Source organism: Sus scrofa, chromosome X (assembly GCF_000003025.6).
Source record: "Sus scrofa isolate TJ Tabasco breed Duroc chromosome X, Sscrofa11.1, whole genome shotgun sequence".
Classification (NCBI taxonomy): Eukaryota; Metazoa; Chordata; class Mammalia; order Artiodactyla; family Suidae; genus Sus; species Sus scrofa.
The window spans coordinates 101,978,743-102,003,916 of NC_010461.5; the positions used below are offsets into that span (position 1 = coordinate 101,978,743).

The following is a 25,174-nucleotide window of genomic DNA, read 5'->3' on the forward strand; positions in this document are numbered from 1 at the left end:
AGGGGTTTATCTCATGAAGTACAGAGAGAACGTTCTAGGCAGAGAGAGTGCCATGTGTGCTGGGCTTTGAGGCTTCGTATCTATGGGAGATTGAAAGAAGGTCAGGGTGGCTAAAGAGTCAGTGTCTCTCTTAGGGCATCAAAAGCAAGTGAAGAACAACCCCTTCCCCTTCCCCAATCCCCTCCCTGCTCTCACCTGGTACAAAAGAAAACAAAAGATTACTATCTTCTAGCAGTATTTAGACATTTTTCTTTGGGGGGCAGGTTGAGGATATAGATTCACCTTGAAATGGACTGGTTATCCTTTGAAACAATGTGATCGATTAAAGGGGATGCAATACTCTAATGGAAAGAAGGGTGCTGGTTATTTAATGACTCAGCAAACCTTCACTGAGCAGCTCTATGTGCCAGGCAGGTGATTTGCTAAGCACTGCAGATACAGTGGATATTACACAGGGCAGGATAATTTGTCATGTCAGATATGCCATACCCTGAAGGGTTACCTACCTTTTGGAACTTTCATCCATGGCCTCCTAAAAATAATATTGCCTTATAGTTGCATAACACCTAACAGTTAAATACATTTTTGCATATATTGCCTAATCTGAAGACTTATAAAAACCTACGAGAAAGACATTTACTCCCATTTGATAAGATAATAGACTCAGAAAGGTGAAGCCACTAGTCCAAGGCCATCAGACTAATAGTAAATGGCAGAACCAGAGCTCAAACCCAGTGACTTCTTAGCAAGTGCTTTTTTCCCTTTATGCTAGATCACAGCTATTAAGGGACAGACACATGACTCAGAAGTGCTTTAAATAAATAACCTATTATATGCTCTGAATTTAAGAGATAAGGATTGGAAGCTAGGAATAAGCTTGTGGAAGCACCATGTATCTTGGTTGGCCAAAAACAGCATCCAGTTATGCTATTGTTAACAACATCCCCTTTCACTCTCAAGAGTATCTTGGTTTGAATGATAAATTATATGGTCATCTAATCTTGAAGAGATACTGCCATGATGTCCTGAGATGGGTGGGTAGAAGGGACTGAGAGGCAAAAACAGCCATAAATGCTGACTTGGAAAAGAAATAATATGGTTTGGTAAATTGTTTAATTTTTCTGTCTCTTGACTATATTATCTTAGCAATGGCTTTCAAATTCTTATGCCTGAAAAGTCCTTTAATTGTGATCCGACATATCTGTGGAGATACACACACACACACACACACACACACACGTATAAGTGAAAAAAATTTTTTTTCCAAAACAAAAATCTCTTAATAGTTTTACGTTCTGATGTTTTCTATTATATTTTGTTCTGTTCTGTTCTATTCTATTCCTATTCACTTAGGTTCATTCCATTTTATTCCATTAACAAAAATACTGATTGACTCACCAAATGGATTTCACAATCTACTACCGGGTGTGATCAGCAGTTTGAAATGGGCACAGACCACCTGCTTACCAGACTATCAATCAAGGGTCATTTAAAAACCCTGGTAAGCTCTAGGTATTCTTTGGAGGTCTTATCTCACATTTTATCAGAAATATTAAAATGGATACAATCACAACCTATATCCAACATTAAACATATTTCACATGTAAGTGTGAAAATTGAGCTGGAGTTGACAAGCTGACATAATGCTCCATTTCACAGGCATTTATTTAAACAATTTATCAATGTTGACTTTCTGGTTCTTTTTTGCACATTTTGGTGCCAATAAATTTATTTTTCAGGTTGCAAATATTTTTGTAGGTCCTTAAAAAACTCACATCCTTAGTGCTGTGCCTATAAATCTGAATGGATAAAACAGCCCTGCTCTCAGTTAATGATTACGGATTCACGAATGGAGAGAAATGATGAAACATTGTTATCTCTGCTGGCTTCTTTGACAGAAAGCCACTGGGGCGTTGAATTAGGTACTCGGTAAGGTGGGTTGGTCCCCTTAGTGAAGAAAGGCAGCAGTGAAAGTCATACGGGAACTAAGGACTGGGAGACTCCAGTGTGAATCCCTGTTCTGGAAAGGCCTTTCTGCAAGTCACCTGCTCTTTCTGAACCTCAGTTTCCCGCTCTGTAAAACAAAAACTAATATTCATCATGCCATGCCTACCAGGCAGGAATTAAAGGATTAAAATGAGAGAAAATGTATGTGAAAGTACTTTGCAAATTGTAAAGCACTACCCATTTATTATTAAAATATTCACTGGATGCTATTTTTGTGGCTGCCCAGCCTGCTTAGGTTTTACTGAAGGGAGATTTATGAACACTAAAGCGTCGTTCTCAGGGATGTTTTGTGTGCACAAAGCAACTGTAGCTTAGCACCTATTACCATTAATGTTCCCCTGTTTCTCTCTAACACAATTTAGACAGACTCCTCTGCATCATGAACCTTTAGGAAGTCTAGTTCTCCCTGAAACACCACTCTTTCTTGCCAAACTACTGTACTAAATAATTATGCAATTGTTGTTGCCAATAACCTTGAAGAAAAATAGAATTGTTTATAGCAGTGCTACTAAAGGTGGATGGCTGATTTCCTGAACTTCCAGGACTCCAAACCGCTACAATTTAATTTAATTAAAATGAAGACCAGGCCGAATGCATTATTACATATTGATAATGTATGCGGACACAGGCGGACATAGGGAATTATTTTGACAAAATTCATATAATGGATGCAGATCAGAGCCCCTGAACGAGCCAGTTTGTCAAATTAAATAAGCCATTCCTAGAATTTTAACAGCATTGTGAACTTAAAAGTAATGATTTTTTTACATTGTTTTGCAAGCAGCAGAGTTGAGAAAGAAACTATATAATATACAACGATTTCCAGACATCATACCCTATTTAGAGCCAGGGAATAAAGTACTAAGGCCAAATTATTTCAAATGCTCACATGGAGTTTTTAGCAGGGGAGTCTTTTTTATGTATCAGACAACTAAATCTTTAAGCCAGATGAACTAGGAATTGTGGTTTTTGTACTGCAACCTTGGGGGTGATTTTACTCTTCTTCCACTTGATCAATATTGTGCTTGGATTAATCAATCTTATCAGTTGCCATTGATACTTCTCCTAGGAATTAGTTCACACAACCTACGGGGGTAATTTATTCACTCTGGTATTATCCCCCCACTTGCAAAATCTGTTTCATTATAAAAAGTGGTGGGATACCCTAGGATCTCAAGCACTGCTTTTCTCATTTTGTCTGTCTCTCAACAATCTATTCTTCTTTTGTGACACTCTAGCCCTTAGAGATCACACCAATTTCCCACAGCTGAGCCATGTGGGAAACAAGAGTCCCACAATTCAAACTAAGTGGGCATTTTCAACTTAGGTATTCACCGTTATTTCAAATTCAGCTTGTTTAAATTTGACCTCTTTCTCCATCACCCAGAAACGAGTGGGACAGAGGTTCATATTTATTTAACTGGCATGGGAAGGAAGAAGAGACTACCTACATTCCTTGGTCCTTGGCTCCCTTATTCTATCCTCAAAGCCAGCGATATTGTATCTTACTATGCCTTTCTTCTATAGTTCTAGTTATATTTTCCTTTTCCACTTTTGCTGTTTTTTTGGCTGTGCCCACAGCATGTGAAGGTTTCCTAGTCAGGGATTGAACCCATGCCATAGCAGTGACCACGCTGGATCCTTAACCTGCTAGGCCAATGGGAAACACCCTTCCTCCACTTTTAAGGACCTCTGTTTTATGACAATGGGCCCACCTGGATAAGCCAGGATAATTATTCCATCTCAAGGTCAGCTGATTGGCAACCCTAATTCCATTTGTAACCTTAATTATCTTTTGCCATATAACATAACACATTTAATATTTTTGGGTGGTGGTGGCTATTATTCTGCCTACCAAAAGGCTGAACTAGGATTTCTGAATTTGAAGCAAATCTGAGAAGTGTCATATACAGCACCATTGTTAATATGGTGCAAAATTCCATGTGTTTCTTCTCACATCAGTTAAGTGATTATAACACATGGCCAGAGTACAAAATAAATGTTTTCTTCTTTGTTTGTTTAGATTCAATCACATCTATTAAGTTATGAGCTCTATGGTAACATACTTGATCCCTTTGTCTCCATCTATTTATCACCTGAACCATTTATTGCCTGTTGTGTTTTTAAGGCGCTCACAATCCATCTTCAGAGAAGTAGATTCTCCAGTTTCATTCTACCACCCATCCTAAGGCTTTAGTACTGTTAGGAACATTCTTTTAGTCTCCATGAAGATGGAAATGGAGACTAGGTAGTAAATAAAATCCTTTTAGCCATGATTAAGTTTTTAGGGGAAAGGTTGGGGGAGGGATGGATTGGGAGTTTGGGATTGGCATATGTACACTATTGTATATGGAATGGATAGTCAATAGGAACTTGCTGTATAGCACAAGGAACTCTACTCAGTGCTCTGTGATAACCTATATGGGAAGAGAATCTGAAAAATAATGAATATGTGTGTGTGTATAACTGAATCACTTTGTTGTACAGCAGAAATCATCACAAATCAACTATAATAACATTTTTAAAAATGAAAAAAGTTATTAGGAACATTTCCTACAAGGTAAATAATCCATATTCCATCTTAGGTACCACATTTGAAATTATTTTGGCTATTTTCCTTGGGATCCTTGCCAATTTTATTTCATGGCCCTAAAAAAATATGTCTCTTAAGTGCACATAAAACATCATGAGGAACACTTTTTTCCCTCTCCCTTGGATATTTCTGAGTGGGTCAATTGTCTTGCCTTTACTACTGTTATTAGCCTTAAAAAGGAACCAATAATATATATTTCAGCATTTTTATTAAGGACATTTTAGAGTCAGAATGCTGGAGCAAGTAAAAAAAAGTATAGAAATAATGCTGCTGTTAACATTTATCTATAAGTATTCAAATTTTCTATAAGTATAGAAATAGGAAGTAAACCAATATCCACTGGCAAACAATAGGGATGAAACCTTTATCACTGGTGCGTATACTAGAACATCTTTGCTTTCTTTTGTGTTTTAACTGTTTATTCAATTATTCGTGTATATATTAGAAACTAAGTCATTAAGAGCGCTGAACTACAAGGAGGAAAATTTTAGAATCTTCCACATTGGAAGTATTTAAAAGAGGTGTAAAACATTTTTACTCATAAAGTGAGGTTGATAAAATGGTGCAGTCACTATAGAAACCAGTTTGGCAGTTCCTCAATAAGTCAAACAGAACTCCCATATGCCCCAACAATTCTACTTCTAGATATATTCCTGAAAGAACTGAAAGCAGGTATTCAAATGAATACTTACAGATAAATGTTAACAGCAGCACTATTTGCAATAGCCAAAAGGTGGAAACAACCCAAATGTTCATCTGTTGATGAATGGACAAACAGAATGTGGTATATCCACACAGTGGAATATTATTCAGTCATGAAAAGGAATGAAGGACTGACATGCTGTGACATGGATGAACTTTGGAAACATTATGGGAACTGAAAAAAGCTGGATACAAAAGACCACAAACTGTATGACTGTATTTGTTTGAAATATCCAGAGAATAGGTGAATCCATAGAGGCAGAAAGGAGATTGGTGGTTGCCAGGGCCTAGAAGGAAGGGAAGATTGGAGCGTGACTGGTGGTGTGTATAGGGCTACTTTGTGGGGGTAATGATGGAAATATTCTGGAATTAGATATTGGCGATGGTTGTACAACATTGTGATAATACCTAAAACCTGCTGAATTGTACACTTAAATGGATGAACTTTATAGTTTGTGAATTATATCTCAATAACGCTGTTACTTTCTTCAAAAGTAAGGCTGAACTGCATTTATATGACCCCTAGCAAGGTATGACTGCTAGATACTGGCTTGGTCAGCTCTTCATCAGAGTACTGATGAATTGCTAAGTGTCATAACTTAGGGGAAAAAAAAACCAAAGTAATGAAATCTAATGACATGGCAAGGGTTCTGAGAAAAGCCATAAAGAACTGGAAAACAAAGCCCTATGGAGAAAAGTCAGAGGCATTTTAGGTCATTCTAGTGAAGCAAAGGCTTTAGGAGAATATCCTGGAGAGGAGAAAATGAGACTTTGAGTATCTATCAGCCAGGAGCCCAGCAGGAGTCAGATGTCACACTCACAAGGGTTCACAGCTAAGAGTTGAATGAAAGGACTATTTACAGAGGCGTGATCAGGGTAAAGGGAATTGACAAGGTTCATGACCCACCTAGGGACTGGAAACACTGGGAAGCTGTCTGGGCCTGCAGAGAGGGGGAAGGGGAGGGAGTGATACAGGAGAGCAGAGAGAGCCTGGGAATATGGAGAAGGGGCTACTCAACAGGAGCTGCCATCTTCTAGTGTAGTCACTGTCTGAATCTCCAGAGGGTGCCATCCATTGACCAAATCAAAAGGGAAGCCACAGAGCAAAGGAGTCCAGGCAACATGGTCCACAGAAGCCAGTCTTTAGAGCACAGAGAAGGGCAGAGAAGAGGTTGCATGTGCGCATGTGCGCAAATGGTGAATAACAGACTGCCTACCTGTTACATCCACAGCTTCCTTCTTAGAGAAGCTGAGGCAACAAACATGACATAGGCTTCACGCTTTAAACCTTGTGATTCCAATATGGTGACCACAGTCAAAAGTGAAAAAAACCATGCCAGCAACCAAGATTTGTTGAGTGTTTACCACATGTGAAGCACTCACTCATCTCATTTAATCCTCCTATCATAATAACCTGTCAGCAACATTCTCTTTATGACTCCTATTTTATAGTGGAGAAACTGCAGCATTTGGAGATTAGGTAATTTACCCAATGTTGCCCAGCTTGTAAGTAGAGAAGGTATGATTTGAACGCAGGGAGGGAGTTGTTCTCTTCACCACTGCACTCTCTGGACTAGGGATTGAACAGGACTCCACAGGCTGGCCAGTGACCTCATTGGTAGTTAGCCTAACCATTGAGCTCTGCTTTCAGGGATGCTCTCTACTGCATGGTAACTGGCTGACACAATCTGACCTTTAAGAGGAATATGAATGCAAGGTACATGACAGACCATGGGGCTTGCAAGAGCTGAGAGAAAGCGGGGTAGTTGGTATGGCAGGAGAAGTGATGAGCTCAGTCATAGGTTTGGCTGGGTCACCACAGTGGGAAGCAGTGGACTCTTACAGCAGAGGAGACCACTAGACTGTCGCTCAGTTGCTAGAGCAGATGCTGACCTTTTAGAACTCAAATGTATACCAAGCAAAGGCCTGCCTTTGAGGCTGCTGATGCCTTTTCTTGTTCTTTCTTACTTACCCCTGTGTCTTTACAATAATTCCTCACCAACTGAGGAAATCTGAACCACTCCATGGTCCTTGCATTCTAATAAAGCCCAATAGAGCTAAGTTAATTATTTAAATATATGAGGTTCTCTTGGGAAAAGTAACCAGTCCTTTTTATTTCTTTTCTCTCTTTCCAGGGGGAAATTGATGCACTATAGTTTAAGAAATAGGGGTCATTTATATGGGAGTTATAGCATGAAAGGCACTTCCAAGGGAGAATATGAAAACATCTCCTTTGGAGAACTTAAAAATAGTCTTCTCATATGTTCAAGGGTAGTTTTCATGAGCTACTGCTTGAGCACACAAGAATCAATGGTTCCCAACTGTGGCTTTGTAGATGTGTCAGGTCTCTAGCAGGAAATTTTCAGTGTCCTCTGTGGACTGAGAGAAGTAAAAACATTGGTGTCTGTCTGCCCATCTGTCTGTATCTCTAAGCATCCGTATTAGATTGCTTATTATCATTTCTTAAGACAGACTATTCCTTGTTTTGATGTTAAGGTATCCTTCCTTTATGAAATTATGGTAGTGGTAGACAATAGTAGATTGTAGGGTTTTTCTTTCCTTTAAAAAATACTCTTTCTTGGCAAATAAAAAGTTGGTAAATTTGTCTCAGTCTCATTTTTTGAAAATGCTGTTTGTCTGAGGGAATTAAATATCTGAAAATCATAGACTGAAAGGACTTCTTAAGGTCCCTGCTGTTTATAAGATTCTAGATTTTATTTTATTTTATTTTTTTAGGGCTGCAACCACAGAATATGGAAGTTCCTAGGCTAGGGGTCAAATTGGGCCTGCAGTTGCCAGTCTATGCCACATCCAAAGCAATGCCAGATCCAAGACATGTCTGCAACCTACGCCATAGCTCACGGCAATGCCGGATCAACGCCTGATCCTTAACCCACTTACTGAGGCCAGGGATTGAATCTGCATCCTCAAGGATACTAGTTGGGTTCATTACTGCTGAGCCACAACAGGAACTCCATATAAGATCCTAGATTTTAAAGTCAAAAGAGTAGGAAGGCCGGATGGTTTTAAAATTTAATCTACTGTAGTAACAAGTTAATGGAGTTTAACCATTTTAGACAGTAAGTGGAGATGCCAATAAGTTAAAATTTTGTATTTTCTAAGTGAAAATGACAGTCTAAATGTCAAATACAAAAACATAACCTAAAGCACACCACACCAAAGGTCACAGTTAGAAGGCAACATTCAGCTCTCAAGACAATTACAAGTCAGATACTCTGTGATTCCACTGGTAGGCAGTCATCATGAAAGGGGAACTAAAATCATTTTGAAGCAAAAAAATGTTTCAAAAGGGAACTCTAAACAGACCCAAAGGGAGTGTTTAAATGTAAAAGTGCCTTAGATCCTTCAAAAAGAAGAAAATCTATAATTATTCCAAATACACATTAATATGCAGCTAGTACATTCTGTTTTGTGAACATAACACTGCTCTTTACATAGAATTATTTCAACATACCCAAGGCCTCTGCTAGGCCCCAAACCTTCTGTCCATAGATGTCGGTCTTGTTCCAGGCAAATGTGTAGACGAGATTAATTGCAGCAGGAAACCACTTCTGCATGAGTCGCCCTTCCACAGCTACGGTGAGGTGTACTTTTATCATCCCCACGGGGATGGTTGAATGTGTGAGAAGGATCCGTAACAGGGTTTTATACCCAGGGGTGCGGCTGCTCAGGTAACTCAGCCTTACAAAGCTGGAAGGAATGGGGATCTCCTCCTGTACAACCTGAAAGAAAAGAAGCCAAATTGGCTTTTATCAATGGTTGCAGGTAGACAAGGATACCGCATGCTTTTGTCTAAGAAACATGCCAAAGGAGAGAGCTTTAAAGCGATCTTTGGATGTCAAGGCATTGGTTCTAGAATATTTATGAGGCTACATCGCCAGAGATTGTGATTTTTTTTTCACCAAATCTTCATGGGGATAAGACACCCAGCCAACCCTGAGGATTGCTCTCTGTTTTTCCTTTCCAGGAAAGACTGTGAAAATAACAATTTTGGTTTTGCAACAGTGTTCCAAAAATTGCTTAGTAGGAGTTGGAAAAGATCACACTGCTGAATGTCAAGGCTTTCTGTGCTCTGGGTTCCACTGAAGGTCTTTTTCTTATATAGACAGACACAAAAGCTTGTTTGGTGTGTTAAGTCATACATCACAAACCATTGCCGAAGCCCTCTAGGGCTAGGCTCTCTAAGAGGAAGGACTCCAGACGCAGGCCCAGCAAGTGACATTTTATGACAGAGATTATGGTGTCCCTAGAACTAATCTTTTCTGATGCCATCAAACTTGTCTTCTTTGGAGCTTTGCAATGACCCCGAGGGCCAACTTTTTAATCAAATTTTGCTTACATATTTCTCTGTGTCTGGATGTACCAATAGCTGGTAACAAGCTTTTCCAAGCTGGCACCTGTGACTGAGAAGCAAATAACTCCCATTAACTACTCTGCAAATCTTATACAAATGTTGGTCCCAGAGTGAAAATAACACTTGGCTCCTTTAATTAATTGCTATTATTTATTTGCTTATTAGCACAGATGGAGTTAAACAACCAAAAGTGGTCACTAAAAGTGCACCTTGTGTTCTGTGACTTTCAACTTTCCAAATGCAGCTGAAAAAACAACCCATCCTATTTAACGCATTTAAGGTGACATGGATAGTGTGGATATTTTTGTGCCCTTATTCATTTTTAGCTCAGAATCTTGTCCTTTATTCCTTTTCCAAACTGGTGCATATAGTAGAACTGATTGTTAAACACACACTATTTCATATTGTCCAGGATTTCTGGTCATTCTTTTCTTTTGGAGGGTACAAATTCCTTTTGGCTATTTTTTGCCCAGTTTTTCTTCCTCTACTTTAGATATTTGACACCAAAGCTGTTCACTGGCTCTGTCTTCCTAGATGGAAGACAGAAAAACAATGCGAAAGACAAGAGAGGCAACAGTTCAGACTCCTTTTGGTGTAGGGTACTATTTTTCATGAGCCTTTCCTGAGTGGTATCCTCTGGGCAGTGCTAACAGCTGGTTGGGGGTGTTGTGATGGAAGAAAAATCAATTCAATCTTAGACTGTCCATATACCTCTTCTTGAATATGTGTCTTGAATTCTGGATTTGTCTGACATATGAGGCCATTGTGGTGGACATTAAACTATCATTAAAATATTAACATTAAACTATCATTAAAATGTCTCCATAATGTAGTGAGAAAATTATACTGTGGATATTTGAATGGCTTAGAATTGAAATGAAAATACTGAATGCTCAATAAATAAAAAGCCTCAGGAATCCTAAAATACGAAGTTCCAAAAATATGTCTTCCTCTTGAACACATAAAAAGCAAAGTATAAAATGAACAGGCTTAAAAACTACCTTTGTTAATCACAGCTCAATAAGAGGGGTTGTCATGACTCCTAAGAACAATGACAAGGGACGTAAACTAGACTGTAGAAGAAAACTAGATTTCTTAAAGAGGTTTAATTTCAGTACCACAAATGGTCCCACCTCATTGATTATACTGTTATCACTACTGAGCCATCTAGCTTTGTTCTTTAGAGCACAGTGTTCATCAGGTCAAGGTTTGGGGTCTAATTGTTCCATGGCCAGAGATGGTGCCATATAGCTCTGGCCAATCACCTTGCAAATATGGGCTAGAGATATTATATTTGAAGGCTTCTCTTGAAAAATGAAGGGCAGCACATTATAGGGCTGGCACAGGTATAGGAAATGGAATCTAGCCATTATACACTTTTGACCATCCCCATGGATACCATGATTTATACATTCAAGGCCAGTGTGCCCACCTGCAGCTCAGGAACAATAGTTCCCCTCTCTGGACAGGACCCTCCAAATGATGTGAGCGGTGAGGGAAGCACAATAGGGTTTGGGCTGATAAAGTTGGAGATATCGCAGGATGGTGGGTCTGATACAACTCTCTGCATGGTTACTTTCTCCACCACAATAAACTGATTCCAAGGCAACCAGAGAGTCCTCTTCTCAGACAGGAAAGGTGAACGATCAAAGATTAAGACGACAGAGATACCACCGATGGCTACAAGGTCAAAGCTGAGAAGGAAAAATAGAAGATAGTTTCAACCAAATGAATAACCAAAATAAAATTAAAGTTTAAAAAGTAGGTAATTTTAATGCCCTTTCCTTTTTTTTTGGGACTCAACTATATCCATTTGTATTCTCTATTTTATTCCTTCTATTCCCTTGAACTAAGCATTCATTCCATGGAGACTTCTTTTCACTATCCAGTAGACTTCTGAAAAAAATTCCATATCACCGGCTGATATTCACCTGGGATTTGTAAACCAATTTTAATACTATCTTTTTTGTTGTTGTTGTTGTCTTTTTGCCATTTCTTGGGCCGCTCCCGAGGCATATGGGGGTTCCCAGGCTAGGGGTCTAATCGGAGCTGTAGCCACCAGCCTACACCAGAGCCACAGCAACGCGGGATCTGAGCTGCGTCTACGACCTACACCACAGCTCACAGCAACACCAGATCCTTAACCCACTGAGCAAGGGCAGGGATCGAACCCGCAACCTCATGGTTCCTAGTCGGATTCATTAACCACTGAGCCACGACGGGGGGAACTCCTTTAATACTATCTTACACAAAATCACGGCATGTATTTCTGCAGAGCCAAATGTGACATCTCTGCTCCCCTTTGTGCTAGCGATAAACTGAAAGATGGCCATTTAACATTCAGCAACACCTTTAACATCATGCATTATTCATCCTCAAAAAAAAAAAATCCTATAATGTAACTCAAGAAAAGTAAGAAGCCAAAAGGTTAAATATCTTGTTCACAGTCACAATCACAGTGTCAGAAACCTGATGGTGTCTTTGAGACGGCATTTGGAGAAAGATACCAGGTGAAGAAATTTGTTCAGTGAAATTTGCTTGAACCATACCATGCCTGAACCCTCCACATCTGGCTACCTCCTTTGGTTCCTAGATTCTACTTGCACTCTAGATTTAGGATACCTGGTTCGCTCTAGAATATCTCTTCATTTCCTTTTGTAAGAAAGCCTGTAATGGACCCTGTCCAATCTCTTCCCTATCTCTGACAAAACAGGACTATCTCTTCTGTGAGTCCATCTGTTGATATGGTCTCTGAAATGACTCTTGTATTGGAGTATGACAGACTCAGATTTCAGTTCATTCTGCAGTAGATGGCTCTACCTTACTGTTCTGTTAAGTATAGTGATGTCTTTGAGATAATGCACTTGAAAGCTTTCAAAAAGCATAAAATACTATATAAAAATAAGATGATGATAAATTATTATCTTTGTGTCTTAAAAATGGATAAAGGTCAATGGATGCTCCTTAATATTCAAAGCAACTCAAATCCACAGGAGAGATGTAAGCAATTCTTGGCATTTAAAAAAATAAAAAACTTTCTTAAAACACTTTTCAATGGTAAAATGGGAATCAGATTTAATTATAGCTATCTCACCACTCCCTTCCTATGACATTTATTATATTTACTATAGTATTACCAATTGTGTCTGGCTGCAGAAATCTCTTAGATAAAGATAAATGGACAGTAACAAAGGATAGCTAATACTGTATTTTTTATTGTTGCTTTTTCAGTCAAGTAGCTATAATATTAAGGCAGTTTCCAAAAAGAGGATTTGAAGAACTGCATTAGCAATAGAAAAATAATCTAGGTTTGAACTAAAAAAAGAAAACTCCAAATGGCTTATAGTTTAAGACAGAGGCTGAAGTCATGATAATACAGGAGCAGTTTAAGGCAAGTATAGTGGGGGAAAATCCTACATTACTTGTCAAGAGACCTTTTCTCTGGTTCACATTCTACATTAATTTAACTGTGTCCTTGGGCAAGTTTATTTGCTTCACCCAAACCTCAGCTCTTGACTCTTAAAACTGAAGTGCTTATTTCTTTGAAAAGAAAAACAAATGCAAACACAAAAATAAAATAAACCATCTAAACAAGGAAATATGTACCTGGGAATTATTCTCTACTTCTAGAAAGATTAAGCAGACAGGGCAGGCTTCTTGTTTTGTAGATAGAACATGGTTTTGGCTTCATACACACCTAGCTTTGAATCCCAGCTCTACTGTTAACTCTGCTTATAGTAGGGACTCAACAAATGTTAATTTTCTTCTCAAGTTGGATGCATTACCCTATTAAATTTATAGATGTTTTCTCTTGTAGTTCAAATGAACTCTTAAGTTCTCCTGGGAACTTCCCCCTAGGCTTCCTGTGTTGGGTTAGTTTTATGGGTCAACTTGCTTGGGCTATAGCGCCCAGTTATTTAATCAAATATTAATCTAGGTGTTGCTGTGGAGTAATTTTGTAGATGTGGTTAATATCCACAATTTGTTCACTTTAAGGGGGTTTACCCTTGATAATGGGCCTCATCTAATTAGCTGAAAGAGCAAAACTAAAGTTGCTCTGAGGAAGAAGGAATTTTGCCTCAAGACTTTAGGGGTAACATTTACTCCTGCCTAAGAGATTCCAGTCTGCTAGCCTACCCTATAGTTTTTAGACTTGCCATTCCTCATAATCACATAAGCAATTCCTTGAAACCTCTTTCTCAATCTCTCTCTCTCTATATACAGTTAAGTCTTAAACAATGTGGGGACTAGGGTTCCCTCAAGTACAGTTGAAAATGCACTTATAATTTTATAGTTGGCCCTTTGTATCTGCAGTTCCATATCTACGGATTCAACTAACTGTGAATCATGTAATACTGTAATACATATTTATTGAAAAAAAAGCACATGTGGACCTGTGCAGTTTAAACCCATGTTGTTCAAGGCCACTCCCCTCAACACACACAGAGGGGTTCTGTTTCTCTGGAGAATCCTGACTGATTTTTCCTCTTCCTACCTAGTTGTTATATATAGTAAACACTGCCTGGGTGACTAATTAGTTGCCATGGTGGATCTGTGGCTAAAACTCTATCTAAACTATTCCAATACCCAATAGAATGCCCTCTGAATGGTTAATTTCTTTGGGATTTCTCCCACTACAAATGGTCTCCACTGGCGTGGGTCACTAAATCAGGTTACAAAGTCATGTGAGAATAAGAATAAAACACCCAAGGGATAGGACGCATTTGTTTGGAGACTGTTGTCAATCCATAATAGGTCATACCAGTTCTACCCATAGATGGAAGACTATTATAGCCTATGCAAAATGCTTATTTCTGCCTTATGGCATCCAGAAATTAACAAACTCTTAGCTTGAGGGGAATCAGAGGAAACCCTCTCTTTATTTTCCAAAGTCTTCCAAAGTTCTTGAGACCTTTAATGCTCTCGAGAATCTTTTAAGAATGTCAATGTTTCACCTATTTTGCTTATCACTAGCTGAACTATTTATAAACAGTTCTCTTTTGACACTTTACTGAACATATCTAGATTGAAAGTGGTAAACCATAGAAGGTAAAAGCCAGATTACTTGGGTTCAATTTTGGCTCTATCTTTATTAGCTGTGTTAATTTGGATACATTTTTTAACCTGCCAAATGAGGAGGATGATAAATGATTCCTATCTCATAAAGTTGTTGTGAGAATTAAACAGAATGACATGTATGAAAATGCATGGAATACAGTAGATACACATATTTGACTGACTTTCCTTCCTTCCTCCCTCCCTCCCTCCTTCCCTTTTCTTTGTCGCACCTACGGCATGTGGAATTTCCTGGGCCAGGGATAGAACCTGCACCACAGCAGTGACCCAAGCTGCTTCAGTGACAATGCCAGATCCTTAACCCACTGCACCACATGGGAACTCCTGCTTTTTTTCCCCTTTCCTGCTACTTTGGCCTCTCCCAATCTGCATATCTAATTTCTCCTTACTCTTAGAGGGACCACTCTCATCCTTCCTTCTGATTTTATTCATCACTTCAGTCCCAAGACCTAGACTTTTCCTGGTTCCCTAGGGGAAGTTGTCAATTAACTTGTTCAAATATATGATAATGTGGGTAATTAGTTCTACACCCCTTATAACATATTTGCATGTAATAGGAACTTTGAAAGAGTCAATAGCTTAACCCAAAACAGTGATATCATTGGTGGGAAGAACAGGCACAGTGGCAGACTGGTAGGACTGAGGTTTAAAGACAGGGAGCCAGAACTTTACAGCATCTTACATATCACACTCTGTCTACTAGGTATCTGAAGGCTAACCTCAACCTTTCTAGAATCCTTTTGCCTTAAGGTATACAGATGGTTCCCAGCTTACGATGGTTCTACTTAGGAGTTTGCAGCTTGATGATGGTGCAAAAGTGACATGCATTCAGTAGAAACCATACTTTGAATTCTGATCTTTACCCAGGCTAACAACATGTGATAGATACTCTTTCGTGATGCTGGGCAGCACAGCTCCCTCAGCCATGTGATCATGAAGGTAAATAACTGATATACTTGCAACTCTCTCTTTCCATAAAACTGGTCTGTTTTTCACTTTCAGCACAGTATTTAATCAATTGCATGAGATATTACACTTTTATTATAAAACAGGCTTTGTGTTAGATGATATTGCCCAACCATAAGCTAATGGAAGTGTTCTGAGCATGTTTAAAGTAGGCAAGGCTAAGCTATTGATGTTCAGAGGGTGACGGGTATTAATGCATTTTCAGTTTACAGTATTTTCAGCCCACGATGGGTTTAGCAGGATGTAACCCCATCATAAATCAAGGAAGATCTGTAGTTTCCCTATGATAGTCTACTTTTGAAATGTACTTAGCTCAATCTGAGGTAGCAACAAGCAGAGAGACATATAAATGAAAACTCTCCTCACACTGTCACTTTATGTCCTAGAGATGACAGGGGGACAGTCTGGTTGGCATTTGGGGCACATATTTTGAATGCTTACACCCTTTGTGGAGCCTGAGGGGAAAGTTACTGCCAGAGGGGACTCTGGCTAGTATCTGTCATCTATAAAAACCTAATTCTCACAGTGAGCTGGGAGGAGGAGGGTCTTGGCATTTTACTTAAAGCCGAAACCACAAAAATAATAACAAAAGTTGTTCCTTTTTAATGTTTTCTGTAAACTGGAAACAAATTTTTAGACTTTTTAGATATCATACTTCTTTTAGGTTCTTTTATGAATATCAGATAATTCACTGAAACCTTTGCACACAAGCTAAAAAACTGAGGACCCATCATTTCTCCACGAGAAGTCAAATGTCCCCGAGGGCATATTCTATTTAAAGAAATAATCCATTTATCAATTTCTGGCACATGGTTGAACATGCTGGCAAGGGAAAGGCCAGTTTTGTGTATCAGTTACTGGTGCATGACCACCAAAATTCCATCATTCAATCTAATTGGGGGAAATGTCCATTTAAATTAGTAGGGAGCTCTATTTATGGATTATTTGAAAGGACATACAATTTTTATTTCATATATGTGTGTGTGTGTGTATATATATATATATATATATTCAGACTACCTGTTCTCAGAGTTGTTCTGCTGAGCTTGTTATAATGAATAGATGGCTCATTAATAATTAGCAATATAATTTATATAGAAATAATTCATATGATTTCCTAAAGTTTTAAAGACAGTTTTTCTTAAGCAGGTTAAAACTCTTACTTACTATCTTCTTTAATAATCCTTTTTGTTTTTTTTTTTTTGCTTTTTAGGGCTGAACCCGCAGCACATGGAAGTTCCCAGGCTAGGGTTGAATCGGAGCTGTAGCCGCTGGCCTACACCACAGCTCACAGCAACGCTGGATCCTTAGCCCACTGAGCGAGGCCACTGAACCTGTGTCCTCATAGATGCTAGTCAGATTTGTTTCCACTGAGACACAACAGGAACTCCTATAAGCCTTTTCTTGACAGGAAGTTGAAAAAAATTAATTCAGCATAGCCCAAGTTGAACAATTAATAATTCTGAAGTGGTTAGGATCAATAATCAGGTTCGACTGTATGTTCTTGAAATGAGATAGTCTCTCACACTGTGATAAAGCTTTAAGGCAACAGGTCTCTTTATTTGAGTATTGAAGCTGCTTGTTAGGAGTAGGATTATTTTAAGGGTAGCCACCTGGAGACTAGGGCACCTCAAACCCATGTTCCTGAGAATCATAAATAGGTACCTTGAAGCTAGACACATGGGTCTACTGACTCAAATACTCTGAACAAATGTCTACCTAAATGACAGCAACAAAAAGGTATTCATGAGCAAATCTTTTTCTAGGAGGAAAAGATTTAACTAGTGGTCTTGCTTCCTAAGTCTCAGAGAACCCAGGGAAGCCCTGAGAGAGCAGCCTGGTGGTTGGTACTTAAGGATAAATCCCTATGGCTTATAGACACTAAGGGGATTGGTTAGGCTGGCCATGCTTGTCAACCCATTAGAGCCACTAGTAAAATAGGTAGTCTAGGGAGGACAAGTTTTTTTTAAAATGACTTAATGTGGTTGAATTGTATACTTTTAGAAGAAACGTTTTGGACACCTTCATTTCTGAAACACTTTGAGGCTGTCATGGAAGAACAGCCAAAGTGCTCAGTGATACCCTCTTTGTTACTTGCATCATCTTACTGGATTTTTAAGCTGGACTTATAAATGGAACTAGATGAAAGCTAGAAAATGTTCCACATGGCCACGGTTTCAAGAAGACTTGACAGTAATAGTGCAGGATTAGAGGAGAAATTTGGTTTGATTTAGATGGGGAATAGAGGAAATAAATAATAACACCAATGACTTTTTAAGATAGAGCTAGAAGGAAGATAGGCTTACAACAGTGTATCATCTGAGTCCTGGTTTGACTCAGCCTAGCAGTCTGTATTTGGCCCCCACAATAATCAGAAGCAATACTGACGTACCTTCCATCTTGCCGGCTGATGGTAAACCCATAATCACTGTGGTGCAAGAAACTAACATTCACCCCTACCAGAGGGGTTCCATCTACAGCCACCACTTGGCCTCGAATCACACAAGCACGCCTGCAACACAAGATCAAAGGCAAATATAAAAGCATGCTGAAATTAGGTTCTAGAAGCCAAGCTGGGGAAGCTTTGGAAAACACAGTTAAGTATAATGAAGAAAATGATAATTTCACCAATCAGTAACTACTAATAACATTTTGGGAAGGGTATGTGTATCTTTATTACCAATAAAAAGTTGGGATTATACTTGGTATAGTTCTGAATCCTGATATTTTTAAGTTGGTGGTATATTATTAACACTGTCCAATATAATTATAAATTCCTTAATACATCATTTTGCTATTATATAATATAGCTATAAAACAGTATTCCTTAACTTGTTTAATTCACCTCCTATTTTAAGATACTTAGCTGTTTTTCAATTTTTTCTTTCTGCATTGAATTTCATATTATTTCCTTGGGAGATAGTTCTAGTCATGGAAAGATATTTTTCTCTTATTAAAATTAGTTAATACATAAATACACTATAGATATGGCTAAAGTCCTTGCTAACCACCTCTCTCCCAGTTCCTGGTCTTCTCCCCAGAGGTAATCAGTGATATCATTTTGTTGTATGCATTTTTATATGCATTTACATACATAGGTGTAAACAATTTTAAGGCTCTTGATACATATTGCCAAATTGCTTTTTCTGGAAAAACCATTTTAAAAAAGCAGACTTGGGTGAATTTTTTTTTTATTACTCAAATGAATTTATCACATCTGTAGTTGTATAATCATAACAATCTGATTTCACAGGATTTCTATCCCACAGCCCAAGCACATCCCACCACCCCCCAAGTTGGGTGAATTTTTAAGAGTTAAAGTCTGTAAAAGAGACATGGTCCCTGACCGTACGCTGTTCCTCTGGCCTGACTGAAATAAAATATTTCAGATTTTCCCTTTAAACAAATGAGTTTCCTGACTGCCAAATAAGGAGATTCTGTCAGACTAGCCCTTAAAAGGGCTGTCTCCATGGACATCGTCCACTAAAATGATTATACTTTAAACTCTAGCCTGGCCAACAAATTGCAACAAATATTAGGATCTTGGCAGTTAGGAAGACGGCCCAGGGGCAACTTCCAAGCCCAGATTTTTCACTTCTCTGTGGTTATTGGGGCATTACTCAGGCAGAAGGAAGGTGTTTCACCAGAGTCCAACTCTAACATTGCCAGCTCTGAGCTTTAGAACGTGCATTTATAGCTGAGGCCAGAAGCGTTGAAGGTTGGGCAAGGTCAATGCTTTTTCCTAGGGCATCAACGTATGTAATTTTTTTTCATCAAGTGAGATTCAGGCAAGCTCAATCTTGGATTAAAAGGGGCCATGTTATTTGGGCAAACATGACTTTCCAAAGTAACCATAATAATTCTACCCTGGCATTATACGTTTTTGAACAGAATCAGCAAGTCAAGGCAATGTATCTAAAGGCTCTTGGCCACAAAGATCACTTGAGAAAGAGGAAAAAATACTCTGAAAAAGCAAAAGACAGTTACTAGCCAAAGCTTGTGTTATGTTATAGCCAATAAATGTCACTACTAAATTCTACTGCAATCAGAGGAACTGGATATGTTATATTAATAGGATTTATCCTGCATTACCTAGAGCTTTCACCCAACACAAACTATAAGCCATTGAGTATTACACAAAGCCAAGCTCATATAACTGTTGCTACTAGTGTTTTCATTGAACTCTTCAGACGAACATTCTTAGTTCTGACAGAGATCAGTGGCTTTCTTCTCTCCAGTGAGCTGTCCATCTTGTGAATTCTGTAAATAATGGTTCCGAGTGACATGCAAATGGCACATTGCCACTTGCTTTACCTTGTTTGATTCCTCCAGTCCCTTTTGGGGAGATTTTGAAATTTTGAGAGTTTTGAAATCCCATTTGTTCTCATAGAGAAGACATTTGAAAGTCACTGAATTTGGGATTTTGACCTAATCCTGACATGTCTGGTCCCAGGTTCTAAATCCAATGTAACAAGAAATGAAAAGAAAAGGATGTCTCCAGTTTTATACAGTAACCCTTTGATGGTCTTTATAGAGCAAAATTTGACAAACTGGGTGTCGATTAGGTACAAACCAGCTGAGACAATCTCCTATAAACCACATAGGGACTGGAGCCAGAGGGGCTGAGAAGAGACATGTGGTAGTGAGGCCACTTCCATTTGAAAATCAGTTCAACACTACTTCCTGAGCCCTAGGTGCTGATGGCTTTTTGGAGGGTGTAGTAGGGGATAATTATGTACTTGCCAAGGCTTTACCAGTTAACAAGGTGGGCTTCGCTACAATGATGCCTACTCAGGTGGTCGCTGATTCCCTACCGGCAAGACAATTCTACATTCGCTTATTTTATTTGTTCACATTAATCTAGACACTGTGTCTTCCCACAGCTGTACTAGGCTCAATTATTTTTGTTTTTATTTTGTCAAGCATAGTTGACATTATTTGCTCATATTTTATGACAGATACAGACCTGTCTCTTCTCTTTGCTGCTCTTAGCTTATATTTATAAAGGATCCAGGCAGGTGAGTGAAAGTCTCATAAAAGTCATCATTATTCTGTGCATTTCTCTTGTATTACTCTCCTTCCTTCATTCTGTATCTCATTCTGAGTAGACGTCTTTTGACTCTTCTGCTCTTTAATATTCCTCATATTTTATGAAGCACACAGATTTGTGTGATAACGACTCATCAAAGTCATCATTATTCAAGACATTGTCTACCTGTTCTTCTCATTCATTTCACTCTTCATCATTCATAAATAATGTGCAGACTTGTCTTTCAACTCCCCTATTTTTTTATTCCTCATATTTTATGATCCACACCAACTTACAGCATATGATAAAGCCCCATAAAACTTATTATTCTACGTTTATCAGCATTGAACTCTCTTTGTAATGTATTAGACTTTAAATGTTCTAAAGATTCCCCGTATCTTGCTGCAGTTGCTCCCATTATTTACACATTCTATGTCATCCATTTTTCACAAGAATAACTCTCAGCTCCTTTTATTCATGGATTACTAGTACTTACTATATCAGTCATCCTGTGTCAGTGTGTAAGCTGTCTAAATTTCAGGACAGTATTAAAGTATTCTTTTTTAATTGGCGATAATTTGGATTGGCACTATATGCAGAAACTTAGGAGAAAAAACCTTCTCAGGCAAACTCTCCATTTTGAAAACAATGCTCCTGAGCCGCCTCGCTTCCCTAGGCTACTCCAGCTCCAGATGGCCCTTAGGGAACCTTCATATACATTCTTGTCAAATACAGTGTTATGCCACTTTGTTCAGCTCAACTGCCATTTTGCATGCTCCCAGCTTCCAAACTCAATTTTTGCCATAATTGTGGATGGTAGCCTTGTATCTGTTTTATTTTTCCTGATTTACACAGCCACTAAAATGCAGTTTCTCCATTTATCTATATAATCTGTTCAGCTTATGCTTCTCATATCTAAGGCAGCCTGCATAATTCATCTTTTCCTAGGTTAGATCCTTGCTAAAGTAGTGAGGTGTGTGTGTGAATGGCTGGGGTCTGTCTTTGGTAATCCCATGATCCTAATTTCTGGGTTTTTTTGTCATGCCCCTATGGTGCATCCTCGTTTCCTTTCCAGCTTCCTCAACTCACTCTTTAAATGAGGCAGTCCTACCTGGCCTGTCCTTGGACTGTCCTGAGGAAATATCTTGAATTCTTAAATTTTTGCCACATGAAAACTACCCTCAATGTGAGTCCTAATCCCTCAAGGACCTGTCTTTTTTCAGAAACTTTTTCAATTAAATAATATATAGAACTCTTCTGAACATTTCAAACTAGATAATAGAAGCTACTGTCTGGACTATCACAAAGCTGACCCTGAACATGTGTACAGCAGATATGTGCCCACTGTGACTGTCTTTGTGTGTGTGTGTGTGTGTGTGTGTGTGTGTGTGTGTGTGTGTGTGTGTACTCTCAATGGCAGGTACCGTGAGGGTCCCATCTTTGCCTGGGGCTCTTCTTTGATCCATAGACTTGGATAGGATACTTTGCTTCCCTGAACCTTTAAAAAGAAGGCCCTCTCCCTGCTCTTGCAGGGTAGAGGAAGATAACTTGAACTTGGATGAACACGTACAATGTGACTTTAAAAAAATGTATGGGGAAGATCACCCCTTACAGGTATCTCTTTTCTTGTTCTCTGGAGAATACAGCCTGCTGCCAAGCTGTCTACTTGCTGTCACTATGCTAAAGCAGAAGCCTCAAAGGAACTGCTTTTCTCCCTTTAACTAAATGCTGAATCCTCTAGGTATTTGGAGCTTGGTCTGAAGAACGGGGCATCTTGGGAAATGCAAGTCAGAATTCACTTTACTGAGAGCTTTATTTAACAAGCTGCTTATTAGAGAGTTCTGATGCAAAAAGGTCCAATTCATTCTGTATTTGCTATTTTCATGACATAGTCAAATTATCCCTGGCCTTCAATAAACTCTTGGTTCCATTTTCCTCTTCCCTTATTTGTTGTCTTTTGTCTTTGATGTCAAATTTCCAATATTCATTCCATACCTCAGGCAAAAACATTAACCTCAAGCACAAAAGTTGGTTTGAAAAACAAGACCGAAAACTAAATTGCTGAAAGAAGATGTAATTTACTGCATTGCATTTCTGATTAAAATCTTTCCTAAGGAAAATGAGGCTCAAGGGCTAGGGAAGTTATAGCTATTTGCTTTTGTTGCTAACATGAGCATAAGCAACCTTTGAAGGGTAACATTCAAAATCAAGGACCTGGCCAGCAGGGGATCTGGCAGCAGGTGGGCAGGTTAGGTTGTTTTTTTCCAGAGGAACAGATGAAATCTTTCCCACAGCTGACAGCTCTGGTCAGGAGATAGCATCAAGAGGGACAGTGCTGGGAGAGGCTATGTGAATCCTCTGCTCACTGGCCTTGGAATCCTGCCTTGTAAATTCCTTTATGAGTTGTTATTCAGTTCAAATCACCAAGGGACAGAGACCTGCTGCATTTGAGGGGTGGTCTGATGGTTCTCCTGACATCTTCTCCACAGGTTTATTATACCATAATGTCCCATAGCTATAGATTGTGTCATTTGGGCTAAATCACTGCTGCTTCTGGGGGCCCTATTGGAATGCAAATACCTCTAAGCTGTTGGGACAAAGGGCTTATGATGCCCTTTTATCCAGCTGAGGCAATGAATAAAGGATCTTCTTTTTAGAGCGTAATTTTGGTCCTCTGTCCTTTCTGGTAATCTGTCTTTCATTCACATCAGTGACTCTCAAACTTGATCATGCCCTCAGAATCACTTGGAAGGCTTGTTAAAACACATACTGCTGGGCCTCACCTCAAGTTTTTATTCACAGATCTGGCGGGAGCCTGAGAATTTGCATTTCTAGCAAGTTCCCAAGTGAGGCTGATGTTGCCAGTCTAAAGACAGAATTTACTGAGCCAATATATGCTCAGCCAATTTAGGTGTATGAACTTCTGGGAGTTCCTGTCATGGCTCAGTGGAAACTAATCTGACTAATATCCATGAGGACGCAGGTTTGATCCCTGGCCTTGCTCAGTGGATTAAGGTTCTGGTGTTGCCGTGAGCTGTGGTATAGGTCGCAGATGCGGCTCGGATCTGGTGTTACTGTGGCTGTGGTGTAGGCTGGCAGTTACAGATCCAATTAGACCTGGAGAACCTCCATATGCCTTGGGTGCGGCCCTAAAAAGACAAAAAAAGAAAGACAAAAAATAAAGATACATGAACTTCTGAAGAGGGAGAGAGGAAGACAGGTGGTATAAACTATATAAAGGCAGGCAATCACCAACTGGTTCCAAATCTTTACCATTATGAAATCTGTGAGGCATGAATTATTAATACTTCCATATAAACCTGTGGAATAGGGTTTGTAGGCTGTAGTTTGAGGAGTCATGTTAAAACTGTCATGACAAAGTGGTGGTTGGACTATAAGATGAACTGTAGGGTCTTTTTAAATTCAGAGATTACAAAATGGAAAATACATCTTAACTTGATTTATCTGTCCCAAATAAATGTCAATTTCTTCCCCATTCCTATTATGCTCATTAGGGCTCATACTCATATCTGTGCTATTGCATTTGTCATAGCCTGTCCTGCATGAGAGTTATAGGTCTGTCTCTCTGATTAGATAGTCATTCCAGGGCAAGGACAGTGTGATTTTCGCCTGCGTCCTCCCTAGTGCATGGTTTACAGGGCTCAAGAAAGTGTCATTGAATTTCAACTCAAATACATGTTTTTTTCTTTTGTAGAACGTCACCTGTGGCATATGGAAGTACCCAGGCTAGAGGTCAAATCGAAGCAGCAGCTGCTGGCTTACGCCACAGTAACAAATCAGCAATGCCAGATTTGAGTTGTATCTGTGACCTCTGCCACAGCTTGAAGCGGTGCAGGATCCTTAACCCACTGAGCGAGGCCAGGGATCAAACCCACATCCTTATGGATACTAGTTGGATTCTTAACTGGCTGAGCCACAACAGGAAACTCTCAACTCAAATATTTTTATATGAAGTTGTTAGACACTTCCATCCTATCCCCAGAGTACTACTTCAAAGGTTTCAGAGACCATGTTGAGGTTCCTTGTGTGACAGATAGATGGCTTACAGTTCATTTATTAGAAGCCAGCATCCTGGATTGAGAATTATGACTTTCTTATCATGAGTTTTGTTTGATAATTGACTACTTCAGGGACTTAAATAGTACCCCTGTGATTGGAAGGAATGAATGAATAGCCCTCCTCAAATGCTTAATTTATGAACACTAACTCCATTAATCCTTTATATACTACTATGCAATTACAATTTGGTATTTCATAACTCAAATACATTTGAGGGTTCTAAAATTCAGATATTTTGGGGGTTTTCCACACATTGCATTTTTTTAAATATATGTTATCTAAGCTGGTACAGTACCATGAAAATATTTAATGTTACAGCATAAACCTGTTTTCATGTTCTGAAAAT

At 39.0% G+C, this 25,174-nt stretch overlaps 1 protein-coding gene across 5 annotated transcripts in view; it reads right to left on the reverse strand.

Annotated features, from left to right (window-relative positions):
- The window catches only part of TENM1 (teneurin transmembrane protein 1), a 787,960-nt gene that overhangs the window by 125,403 nt on the left and 637,383 nt on the right, over positions 1 to 25,174 (reverse strand). For all 5 annotated transcript variants that reach the window (XM_003135358.5, XM_021080670.1, XM_021080671.1 and 2 more), the window contains 3 exons: positions 18,112 to 18,231; positions 11,110 to 11,371; positions 8,778 to 9,045 (listed from right to left, as the gene is read on the reverse strand). In XM_003135358.5, coding sequence (XP_003135406.2) covers positions 8,778 to 9,045; positions 11,110 to 11,371; positions 18,112 to 18,231 — 650 coding nt within the window. The remainder of the gene's footprint in view (positions 1 to 8,777; positions 9,046 to 11,109; positions 11,372 to 18,111; positions 18,232 to 25,174) is intronic.